Below are 13,532 nucleotides of genomic sequence, written 5' to 3' on the forward strand. Positions count from 1 at the left end.
AAATAGGACAAATATTTTTAAAAAATGCAGTTTTAATTAATTAATTTGCCATATTTTTGGTTTATTTGGTTGGGACAGTGTAATGTTACAAACTTGATGTGATGTACATTCTTTAAATATGCCAGATTTTAGCTATGGACTAATTACCATCCGCGGTCCCACATTCTCTCTCACAGACGCACTCTCATTTGTACATCGGACATGCACACCGAGAGTAAAGTGGGTGAAGTGTCTTGCCCAAGGACACAACACTATGCACTGGTCTTAGCGTGTGAGCCACTGCCATCTCACTACTGAACTTTGTATTCTCAGTGGCCTCAAAACAATGTTCTAGAAACACAACATTTGCTGATTGTTGGTAACTTTTGTGACTTTATAGACATCTTTTTCCCATTTATAACTCCACCATCAGACCCAAAGCGAACAAAGGAAACAAAGAGAACAATGAAGTGAACCAGGATGCAAATAGGTGTGAAAAACAACCATTAAGACTCGTATGAATATGCTAAGTATGACTCAGACCCAGCCTACAAACAGAAACTGTAAAAAAACCAAAATAAACCAAAAGATGTTTCCAATTTCAGTGTAGTTTAAGGCAGTGTGCATCAGCAATCTGTCCAAAACCCTAACCCTAATGGAAAAATGTCTTCACTCCTACAACTTTTTGTCCACTCTACAGATTTTACTTTTGGACGACTGAGGGATTACACAGAAAACTTTTGTGACTAGAAATATACATTATACCACCTGAGAATACCCCATCGTGGAATTTAAACAGGGTTAGGCCTGGTTAGCGTACTGGACGGAAACTACTGGGAGTACGTGTCCTGCAGTGTAAGCAGCAGAAAGAACCAACACATTCACCAACCTCAGAGTCAAGGGACTAATTCCTGCTCGCTTGTGTCCTGGGGCAAGACACCCACATACCCTCCAGTACTGAAGTCCCCTGAGGTATGAATGAGAGTGTTTGTGAAAGTAAATGCGGGACAACAAATGAAAAAAAATACATGAATACGTCTCGACCAAATTAAGAAACGACAACATTACTGCTCCTTTTGGAAATACAGAGTCTGCACACTGTTCTGTCTGTGTGTATATGTGGAAGGATAAAGAGAGAGAGGGCGATAAGAGAAGAACTTGAGGCAGCCTGTGGCCAGTGAAGCGACTCATGAACCTATCAGCTGGCTGCGTGCACGTGCACTCTGTGAGCTCACGTGCACTCACAGAGGAGACTGCGGGTCCTTATGAGCATGTTTAAGCTGTCCGACTGCGATGGGCTTTCATTACAGGCTAAATGAACCCAACAACTGATATCAATCAACTGGAGACCTTGACTCTGGGAATGTCAGCGTGCCTTCACTAAAGCCCGGCTGAGAGTAACACAGTGGAAGTACTTTACTAAAAGGTGCACTGTGGAAGTATTTTGCCACGTGCTTGGGTCAGTTTGTATATCGGGTCGCCTAGAATGTTCTGCAGTATTCACCTTATTCTGGAAGTTGCCGTAGATGCCGCCATCGCCATTTGGGTTGCAATATTTAGCATGGAGCAGCTGATTTTGACGGTAAATCAGACTACAGAGACATTTTAAATTGGTGGAGTGTTGACTTGCTGGTCACATGAACGTTTTACACAAATTAACCGACTTTATATCAGATTTTAGCGGCAAAACTTTTCCCAAATTCTCCGTTGAAATGAATGGGATACAGGAAATGAGACAGGAAGTGCAGTTTAGTTGCAATTGTGACTAAAGCGGGCGGATCCGAATAAGGTCTATAGTATTTTTCATTTATCTATTTCGAGCACATGTATCAGGTACACTTAAAGCTTAAAGTACACTTAAAATTAAACTCTTACAAAATTACAGGTGTTTTATTGCTCAAAAGTACACTGCCTAGTCAAAATAAAGGTCACACTCTCTAATATTTGGTTGTTCTGCCTTTAGCTTTGATTGCGTCACACATTCGCTGTGTCATTGTTTTGATTTCGCTTCTGCAACGTCACAAGATTTATTTCCATCCAGTGTCGCATTGATGATGGTGGAGTCTGACGCTGCACAAAGCTTCTCCAGCACATCCCAAAGATTCTCAATGGGGTTAAGGTCTGGACTCTGTGGTGGACAATCCATGTGTGAAAATGACGTCTCATGCTCCTGATCCACTCTGTCACAATTTGAGCCCGATGAATCCTGGCATTGTCATCTTGGAATATGCCCGTGCCATCAGGGAAGAACAAATCCATTGATGGAATAACCTGGTCATTCAGTATATTCAGGTGTCAGCTGACCTCATTCTTTGTTGAACCTAGACCTGACCAGGAGAAGGACCCATTTCCTTAATTAAATCCAGGTGGCAACTTTTTTTGTTTTGGCCAGACAGTGTACTTTGTCAGCAGGGCGTGCACTCCTACAGAAAACTTACACAGCGTAACTATAAAAACATAATCATCTAGTCAAGGAGTGAATGCAGTTTTCAAAATAAAAACATGCTAAATGAGCCGAATTCTGAACAAACCCTTACAAAACACTGGCAGCGGTTTATATCATAATTACTGGGTATTAAATGTCTCACGAAATAAGACGGCATATGAAGTTTCCTCCTTTAACTTGTGCTATATAAAAAGCCTTTCAGTAATTATATTCCGAAAAGTCGGTAAATAATATTGGTAAGTATTTCACTGAAGCACACTAAAGCCCTACTCAAGCATATTAAAGTGTAACTGCTAATGAAACTGAAGCATTTAATTATCCATTCTGAGGGTGTATTTGCAGAGGCTGAACCCTCCATTTTATAAGGAGAACACTTACAAATATGCATCTCTTTACCCGTCTGAATAAGATGCAAAACGGCAAAAAGCTATGGGACAGATGTTTCACTCAGAGGATGACAATTTATCTCAGTGACAAAACAACAAGAACTGGTGAATTGTCTTTGTGAAGGATGATGGAAGGGCCCAGAAGTCTTCGAGTACGAGTTCACTGCCGACGGCCCATAGTTGCTAGTACTGCCCTGTCTGTGGCCACACCAAAATCTGATCATTATCTGATTTCTGGAGTTACGAGATTATCGAAATGTCATATAAACCGTTTCATCTGATGTGATTAATCTGATCGCTAACACCGGTTTGTGCCAGTTTTGACAAGGAAATTATCCAAAAAAGGGCAAACTAATGTGGAAAAGACAAAAATGAAAGAGAAATTTACTTAGACTGAATAGAATTGACTAAAATTAGCTGTACTTTGTCTTGGAAATACAACAGTTACTCTAAAAATTGGATCAGATCAGATTTCTTTGTCAGATTCTTGGTTGTAAATGGCCATTTTTATATAGCGCTTTTCCATTTTCAAGGCAATCAACGCACTTTAACTCAAGGAACCACTCACTCATTCCTACACCCCCATAACACACACTAAAAAAAGAGATCTACATATTGGTTTATCAGATTATTATAGCATTTTCTGTTTTTCTGGGGGTGTAAATGTACCCGGTGATCTCCATTTTCAGAGCTGCTGTGCTGTGTATCTAATCCATTCTCTCTATCCTGAGTTAAACCCCATTTTCCGTCGTAAATTCAGAATAAACCAGAACACTGAATAAAACAAATGGTAAAATTGTTCAACAGCGCGGAGTAAATAACCACTTTTAACAGCGATTAAAGACAGCGAGGGTAGACGAGCTGAGATGAGGTGCAGCAGGGTCAGAATACAACACGCCAATCAAAAGCCCGTACTTGTCATCGCCAGAGGTCAAAGGTCACATTGGCTCTGATCTCCCGACTTGCAGCCGCTCTGAACTTTCATTTGGCCTGCAGCAGGTTTGTCAGGCAGGAAGTTGGCCACTGTAATTTCCTCGGAGATGCAACCTTTGCTTTTGAAACTACAGGACTGTATCTGCAACAATCCTCTTTTGCAAAACAATATTATTTTTTTCTCCTTTTTCTTCATTTTGTTAGTTACCCACGCTGCTTTTGAACCACTTTCTACGCAGCCCTGGACTTGAAAATTACTGAAATAATTTTGTTGTCATTATAGGTTTCAGATTTGCTCAACGCGAAACAAAACAATACGGAATGAAATCCTCTGATGCTCCATCCGCAGTTGACAAGACAATGGAAAATGAATAAACAAATTGGAGGGGAAGCATTAGGGACATACTATTGTCAAGATCTAATTACTATAATCAACGGCAATGCTAAATGCTCCATTTAACCTATTGAAACCGCCATGGCCCCATTATGAATAGAAAACTAAACAGGAGGCATCACTCAAAGCTTAGATAAACAAAGGCTCCGCATAACACAGGACTAGACTGTTAAAATGTCTTTTGAACTTAATAGCACACACATTTCCCATTGTTTCAAAACATTAAAACTATTGCCGAAGCTGGTTTCACATTGTAAAAATAAATGTATTAATCACAATTTCATTAAAACAGGATTAGCCTTGTGTCTTTGTGCCGTGCAATTGTCCATAGAGCTGTAAAGTATCCACGCCCTCCGCCTGTCAGTCATTCTACCAGCTCCCGAGACTTCGCTCTGATTGGCTGTTTATGTTTTCCCATCTGTAAACTGAGGCTGGAGATCAGTCAGCTCTATGGAGAGGCGATTGCGCTCACAGTCAGCATGTTTGTCTTTTAAGATTCCTTTTATCAAAATAGCAACACATATAATTGAAAAGAAATCCAAGATCGATACGTTGAATGCAATACCGCGAAACATTCCAGGGAAAGCACCCGTCCCCACCGACACACACGACCTGGACGACGACTAACCTCTAGGCGCCGCGAATATAGAACATGCCTCACAGATGATTGAACAATGTCTCCGAGTCCTTCCCAAGAGCATCTTACATAGTCAATATTACCCTTCAGTGTCCTTCAGCTCCTCCTCCACCCTACGTCCATATGCAAATATTTTATCCGACAGAAGCACACTTCTCGAGGAAATATGGCCGCAACCAAAACGTTTAGATTTAGGCTTAAGCGTTAAACCACCACCAGCGCACGATCAATTTTGACGAGTGTTTATTTGCTGGTGCACTTGCCTTCGGTGGGGATGGTGAAGACTTCCTTGGGGATGTAGAGCTTGTCCTCCGCAGTTCTGGCCCAGTCTTTCATCCCTCTGCGGCCCTTCATGGGGAAGTTAATATCGCTGGAAACTGCTGACACTGGCTCTCTCTGAATGGTTATCACTGGCAGAACAAGACACAGAGCAAATGCCTGAAATTGACTGCAGTATGAAACAATAATAGAGAAGACTGTATCAATGCAGGCTGTTCAGACCATCTCTGCATTCACTGTTCAAAGTGAGTTGTTTGTGGTCTGTTGGATGAGGCAAAACAATGTATTTTAATGGGTATTCATGGGTTTGGCAGAGATAGACTGTTATAGCAATTAACAATTCAAAACAAGATACTGTAGATCTTTTGAAAGCTGTAAAGTACAAAAAAATTGAACCTATAAACTGAAACGAATGAATATATTTGACCATAATCTAGACGTACTATCCATAATTGGTCCTAATTTGGGATCATTTTAGTTTCGGGGGCTTGTTTTGGTCCTGTTCTAGTTCTTGCTTAGTCCTAGTCTACAGCCCAGGTTTAATCTCAGGTTTAATCTTGTTTAGAGATCGACCGTGCCTGTTGCAGATACTCATTGTTTAGAATACAAAGCGATTATAAGCTTTGCCGATACTTTTGGGCCAATATGTAGAGCCGATTTTGATTATTTCCCCCAAATGATGTAATTTAAATACGCTACAAACTGTCCCCAAGCCATTTTTTTTTAACCACAAACCTATAAGAAAGCTGTGTAGTTATGTTTTGTGCATTTATTTCTTCATATTCAAGTGTTAAATAAAGCTGTTTGTGTATTTTCAAGGCAGAAGATTGACCAAAATAAAGTATCGACCTGTGCTGGAGGATTACGGCCGATAACCGATACTCTAAAAAGTCCAAATATCGGCCAACCTATGTATCAGTCTATCTGTAGTCTTGGTTTAATCCCAATTTTGAATGTGTGAAAGCATCCTTAAGTATTAAACAATTGTAAGTTCAGATGTCATTTGTCAATCTGTGTTTTTTTTTTCTTTGACATCATCACCGAAAGTCTCCACTTGGAAGACCGGCACATACTTTTAAGAAATGTAATGTACTGTAATAGAACATCAGTGGTAGAATACATCATTTGGTACTCACTGAGATTGTTGGTAACCACTAGAAAACTTTGAAAAGGCTTCTGGGCTTCTCCAATGAGGTGAATGAAATCTTCTAATATCCTCATGAGCAGTGCCGCCCCAGGAGCGACCTGTGGACAGAAACAGAGGCCCGTCATCGCACGCACAAAAACCCCCCCCAAAAAAACGCAACAAACACTGTAGGACAAGCTAACGTCATCGAAATACTTCTACAGTCAGCTCCCTTGGGCATAAATTGTGTTCTAGAGCAGTAAATTGTACCCATAATATCATATGCTAGTGTGTACAGATGGTGAGTAAACAAAATAAACCCTTGCAGGAACAGAAATAGGCTAATTCACAAATACTGCTATCTTAAATAAAGGACAGGCCCTGCAGTTGAAGAATTACCTTAACACTACGATGCACAGATAAACTTTATTCCATTTTAGGTCAAGGGTAAGGGTAGCACCGTAGACTGTATATATAAATGGACATAGCTAACCTGCTAGCCGCTGCTTTCCAGAGAAGAAGTGAGCATGAATGCACATCCAGCTGCATCGACTCTGTCTTCAATTCACTTTCTATTGAACAACTGTCACCTCTGTTTATGTCAGTTTCTGCTGCTGTCACGTTTATTGTTTAGCTCTTAAAATGTTGGCATTAATCTACTCTATGATTCTTTTTTATTTCACTATTTTGTCCCTAAATCAAGATATGAACATTAATAACAGACCAATGAGATGCCTTTCCCTTGGGTTGCTCCCATTAGCGTTAGAAACAGGTTTGGCGCTTTGGTTGCTATGATACTCAGCTCCAAATTCGCCTTGATGAGCTTCATTTGGAGCTAAACGCTTTATACAGTCTATGGTTACAGCCCCATACACATAATGTTATAAGGGTTGTGAAATTATTACATTTATCTCTATGTACAATTTGCAAATCATGAGAAAATGGCAAACAAAACAAACAAAAAATTACCTGATGCGCGTCTTCCCACTTCTCCAGATTCTCCATGTCCAACATATGACTGACTATGAGGAAAAATTTCTGTAAAAAAAAGGCAAAAGCATCGAGTTAGTTGAATAGTTAAAGCGCAACTAAAGCTCTGAATCATCATCATCAGAATGGTTTGTACCTGCACGTCGTCGGGAGCTGGAATGTAGGTTGCTCTTTTGAAGGTGTCCGTCACATTTCGTAGGATCTCCGTGGAAAAGAGAAGGTCGCCACTGTAGTAGCTCCTCCTCTGCAAAAGCTCCAGGAGACTCCGTACGATCTGAGACATGCCCTCCCCGGCCAGGGTCCTCTGACCCTTCGCCAGATGCTCTCGTAACTGCGGCACAGAGAGAACATGTGTGAGAGGAGAAGGACACTGCATTTATAGACCAAGGTCATGACAACTTTGATTCAGAACCACGTTATTATCGACAACGAAAATGTCAATTATCAGAACCACATCATTATTGACAACGATTATAGACTGTTGATTTACGGTGCGTTTACACATTGACCACATCAAAACTGGGACAAAACTAGGACTAACCTGGAACTAGACCTGGGTTAAATGTTTAAATTAAGAGTGCGTAGACAAAAATCGAAAGCGCGGTAACTAAAAGTAAAATGAAAATGTGAAAACGAGTGCGCATATGCCCGACAGTGCCCGGTGTTGGCGTCTCTGCGCACTCTTTACCCTCCAGCGCCCTCTCTCTTTCTGCCTGCATCTGCTCTCTTTTTTTTTTTTCTTCAACAGAAATACGTCATCAAAGCAAGACCTGAACAGACGATCACAGATTTAGAGGTTGAGTCGATTTCGACAGTCATGGACAACCCAAATGTAGGTTTATCGTTACATTTTTACAATCTGTACAATTTAATATCAGCGTACAACTGTCAAATTGGAATTAAAAAAAAAACATCAGCAGTATCACGTTTTGACATGATACTATCTCAGCAATTTTCCTCGATTTGCCTTCAATTTCTGTGTACGCGCTCAACTTAAAGATACTCAAATGACACCATATAAACCAGGATTACGACAGAACCAAACCACATCTACGTTCGGACTCAAACTGGGCACAAAATGGGTTTATGCAAAGTACTTCTAAACGTTTGCACTAAAGACGTGAGTCCTAATATCAGTTATATTGATATTACAAATTTTGACGTTTTTATTGTTACATTTTCCACCATATTACTTTACTCTAGTGTCAAATATAAAACTGCATCAGGTGGTGTAATAAGAGCATAAAGTTAGAGTCATACTAGCAGCAGCAGGTCCAGACAGAACTGACAGAGAGTACATCTGAGGAGTGCAAAGACAATACTCCTCCATTACGAGTCATTATTTAGTCAACCTAAAATGAGGTTGCAATTAACCCTTTTGCCCTGCTGTCGACCTGGGCCTCATATTATGCTAGTACATTGCTTCTTAAAATATTTCTAAGCCAGTACAAATTGAGGTTTGCAGTTGAAAGGTAGCCCACTGTGCACTCAGTTGCTTAACATGTAAATCAAGTTTTATTGCTTTGTTAAAAAAAAATAAAATAAGTAAATAGAATTTCCCTCGGAGTAACAAGCCAATCAATTGTCTGTCTGCTCTACAATTAACTGCCAAGTCAGTGACAGTTTGACACTGTGCCAATGACTTAGTGAAGCATTTTAACAAGTAAAATAAACAAGACTTTCTTAATTACAAGATATTGACTGTCTGTGTAAGTTCATTTTTGTGTTGAACTTTCATAACCCAGCTAGCTTGTAGGCCTGTCATGATGATTACCATATCGACTTATCGTTCAGTAAATATAAACTGGAACTATATATTTTGGGTTCAATATTTTTTGTCTGTACATTTTTTGTCTATTTATTTGAGCTCAGGCCATTTCACTGATGCTGTCTACAGTGGCCCCTCGTTTAACGCAGATGTAATGTTCTAAAACTAAACTATAATAGGCGAAATCTATGAAGTATCAGCTTTATTTTTTACAATTATTATATACAGTCCCTTGCCAAAAAAAAAAAAGTCACCACTTGGATTTAACAAAACAAATATGTCCTCTCCTCCTGCAGTTGTTCAGGTCTAGGTTCAGCAACAGTCTGTGCTCAAAGAATGAGGTCAGCTGACACCTGAATATACTGAATGACCAGGTTATTCCATCAATGGATTTTCCAAGATGACAATGCCAGGATTCATCGGGCTCAAATTGTGACAGAGTGGATCAGGAGCATGAGACGTCATTTTCACACATGGATTGTCCACCACAGAGTCCAGACCTTAACCCCATTGAGAATCTTTGGGATGAGCTGGAGAAGCTTTGTGCAGCGTCAGACTCGACCATCATCAATGCAACATCTGGGTGGAAAATGAATGCAACACTGGATGGAAATAAATCTTGTGACGTTGCAGAAGTGAAATCAAAACAATGCCACAGTGTTTAATCAAAGCTAAAGGCAGAACAACGAAATATTAGAGTGTGTGACCTTTTTTTTGGCCAGGTAGTGTATGTTTTAAAGCTGTAAAACCCCTCACCACACACTTTATACACTTTTCTCACACAGGCATTAACATTTCCTCACATTTCTCTTGTTTAAACACTCTCAAAGTTCAAAGGAGACTGATGGACAATGGTCTACAGTCTCTTAGCCAATCAGGACGCAGAACACAATGCACGATCATACGTTCAAAATCCGTGAAGTGAGGAACAACTGTATTTAAAAATAAAATACTTTCAATACTATCGTTTATCGCAGTGTATCTATGTGTTATCGTGACAGCCCAACTGCCTCGTTTTAACGTATCTCGCAAATCTGTTAAATCACGCTAAATTGCACGTTGTTTCCTCAACCGCCCAAACATAAGCTGTACTTTTTATTACAATTTGGAGGTCAGCGTCCCAGAGAACGGAGCACACCTGAGTTGTTTTCTCAATACAGAAGCATTAGAGGGAACAAGTTAAAGCCCGGGACAGCGGAAGATAACGGCAATCACACAAAATTAATTATTGACCGCGGCGTTAATGAAGGGTTGAAACAGAAGCTAACGGTGCATCAGCTCCGCTACCCACAATCCCCATCTTCTCCAGCCATCAGGAGGAAATAGAAAAGGTGGAAGTTCATTGACAGAAGATATAGGCGAGCTGATGAAGACATTGTTAGCGACAGTCATTAATTGATAAGTGTGAGCTGTGAGAAAAGCTAATTAGAGATACCATAGGATGCATTTAAGGAGACGTCGGGGGTACAAAGCGGATGGGAGAAGGTATCCAGGGGTTTCAGAGTGATAAAAGTGTCTGTACTTGATTTTTTCTTTGTATTTGAGCGAATGTCTTGCTCCAGTACAGACATATTGTAATAATAATAATTTTTTAGTGCAGTTTTTCATGCTTTTTTACACTGTATGAACGTGTATCGTGTTCTGCGTCCTGATTGGCTGTTGGACTGTAGACCATTGTCCATCAGTCTCCTCCGTGCCGTGTCTCCTGTCCAGTACAGAATGTGTTCAGACAAATTTACATAAACGTTGGATCGCAGTGTGACTCTGAAGTGCTGTACGTTTGCAATTTGTTTTCTCCCCGACAAAACCCACAATGTCGATGAAACGTTCTGCACCGACAAAGACGCCTACGAAGGTTTGAACTTTGAGAGAGTTTAAACGAGAGAGAAATGTGAGAAAATGTTAATGTCTGTGTGAGAAAAGTGTATAAAGTGTGTGGTGAGGGGTTTTACAGACAAAAACATAGACTAATTGTAAAAAATAAAGCTGATACTTCGCGGATTTCATCTATTGTGGGTTATTTTTAGAAGGTAACCCCCGCGATAAACGAGGGACCACTGTATTTTTGCTTTTCTCAAACACAGACAAATTAAAAGAGACGCAGTTATTTGAAGGTAGTTTTGAACAGATGAGTTTTCAGGGCTTTTTTGAACACGGTGAGTGTGGATGAGACTGAAGTGTTTGCACAGGGAGTTCCAGCGGGTGGGGGCAGCAGCAGCAGCAGCAGTGGAGAAGGCCCTGTCCCCCCTGGTGTTATGTTCAGTCCTGATGGGGGGAGACAGGAGGCTGGCGTCAGCTGATCAGAGAGCGAGGCGGGCGGGTGGATGTGCGGTGGTGGATGCGGAGGAGCTCAGAGTGTTATATTAGGGCCAGGTAATTGAGCGACTGTAATATTGTAAATGCAGCTCTTGAGGTCAAAATGAAACCGCCGTGTCCTCTTTGCATCTAATTCTAAAGCGTTTTACTGTTCAGAAAATCAGGAAATACGCTGTTAGCATGCTTGTTACTGCTAGACTGACCGTGAATGTAAAAGTCTTTAGAAATTCTGAAAAGCGTTTATAAACTTCAAATGAACCACCGTGTTTTCTGGACTATACGTCGCACTTTTTTCATAGTTTGGCCGGGGGTGCGACTTATACTCAGATGCAATTTATATGTGAATTTTTTTTTTTTCATTATTATGCATTTTTTGACTGGTGCGACGTATACTCTGGTGCGATTTATATATAAAATACGTGTTTTTTTCTTCATTATTATGCAGTTTTTGGTGGTGTGATTTATACTCAGATGCAATTAATATGTGAAATATGCTTTTTTTTTTATTATTATGCATTTTTTGACTGGTGCGACGTATACTCTGGTGCGATTTATATATGAAATACGTTTTTTTTCTTCATTATTATGCAGTTTTTGGTGGTGTGATTTATACTCAGATGCAATTAATATGTGAAATATGCTTTTTTAAAAATTATTATTATGCATTTTTTGGCTGGTGCGATTTATACTCCAGAAAATACGTTTGGTTTTTCACTTTTTTAAGACAGTATTTCATTAATTATTGAGTTGATTAATTAGCCCGTTGCCATAACAATTGTTAATTTAAACCAGAAATTGAATTGTAAAAAAAGACCTAAAAATGACACTTAGAACAGGACGCTGAAACCCATGAATACAACACAAAACACAATTACATTTTGCATTTCTGGCGTGTTTTACTTACAGATATGTGTAAATATCGATATTCAAGTGAGATGCATCTAGCGAAGCTCGGAGGACCCCAGAAAGCAACGCCATTATTGTCCAGCAAACATCGACGACTAGCAGATCCTGTGGGAAAAAAGGCAACCAAAATGAGCACTTTTTTAAAAATTTCACAATCATCCACTGAAAAATATGTGTATTATTGTTTCCAGGGAACATTTTTCTCTAGTCAATCTTAAAAAACTCTTTGGTTGTGTACACTAGATTGGATTTGTTTGCCATTTTCCCGTTGCGAGTGATTTCCAGGGAATAGCTCTGATCACAGTGAGGCAAAGTGCAGCTTGAACATGTACAAAATCAATACCTCCCCATGCCTTTACCGGGCTTGACGTTTCCAACACTGCATTTGTCAGGCTTAATGCTAAATCCACTGACCAAGCACAAACATGACTGGACTTTGTAGATTACAGTCATTTATTTTTCATATATCATTTCATACTCTGTTCTTCTTAAAGGGCCCATCTTACACTACTTTCTGAGCTCTATTTTAAAGTTGTTTCCTCGTCACAAACAGACCTGGAGTTGTGTTTTGTTTCATTCACACACATTTGACTCACAAACTCTGCAGATTTAGACTGAGTTCTTCTCTCAAACGGAAAACACATCGCCGGGATAGCAACTTTAGCGGTCTGATGAGGAGCAGAGCAGACCCAAGTGCATTTAATATTTCACCAAAAACATTTACGATAACAGGAAAATTTTAAAACCAGCATGACAGTAGCTCCAGACTGAGGTTTGCTTCTTTCATAGAGCACCTCCCTTAATTGGTTGAGCCCACTCTGCAGCACAGGTGAGATTCAGCACAGCCCATAATCGTGTTAAAAGTTACTGCTAACAAACCAGCGTAAATCTTTACTCAATCACAACTCAACTCTACATAAATTGATCTGTTTTAACTGTGAAAAACCAAACAAGATACAACAAGCTAAAATTTTTGGACACCCCTCCTCCTCAGCTCACAGTTGTCTGACCCGGATCCTTCTTAACCTCCTAAGACCCAAACTCTTTCATCGTTTTATTAATTTCTCTTTGTTATTTAGGCTGATTGGACCTGATGAGCGTAAAAACAAATAATTAGTGATGTAAAACGAATGTCCTCATAAGTGGACATTTTTAATTATTTTGATAAAACATTTGAATAATGATTTGCAAAAACTATTTATTAAGACCCTGAACACAGCAACATTTGTCCTGAGTGTAAAAACAAAATGAGAAACAACAATTGTGCCTCTTGAAACAGTGTGTCTCTTGTGAAGAAATATGCCTTTACAAAAAAAAATACAAATATTCTAAACATTCTAAACTCTTAAAAATATTCTCAATTGAATATTTT

At 39.7% G+C, this 13,532-nt stretch overlaps 1 protein-coding gene across 1 annotated transcript in view; it reads right to left on the reverse strand.

The window, feature by feature from the left end:
- Nucleotides 1-13,532, reverse strand: part of adgrb2 (adhesion G protein-coupled receptor B2) — a 248,109-nt gene that overhangs the window by 122,931 nt on the left and 111,646 nt on the right. The window contains exons 8-12 of the mRNA XM_055225206.1: nt 12,159-12,265; nt 7,307-7,501; nt 7,150-7,218; nt 6,191-6,299; nt 5,039-5,185 (exon numbers count right to left, since the gene is read on the reverse strand). Coding sequence (XP_055081181.1) covers nt 5,039-5,185; nt 6,191-6,299; nt 7,150-7,218; nt 7,307-7,501; nt 12,159-12,265 — 627 coding nt within the window. The remainder of the gene's footprint in view (nt 1-5,038; nt 5,186-6,190; nt 6,300-7,149; nt 7,219-7,306; nt 7,502-12,158; nt 12,266-13,532) is intronic.

This window comes from Periophthalmus magnuspinnatus, chromosome 11, assembly GCF_009829125.3.
Source record: "Periophthalmus magnuspinnatus isolate fPerMag1 chromosome 11, fPerMag1.2.pri, whole genome shotgun sequence".
NCBI classification, from domain to species: domain Eukaryota; kingdom Metazoa; phylum Chordata; class Actinopteri; order Gobiiformes; family Gobiidae; genus Periophthalmus; species Periophthalmus magnuspinnatus.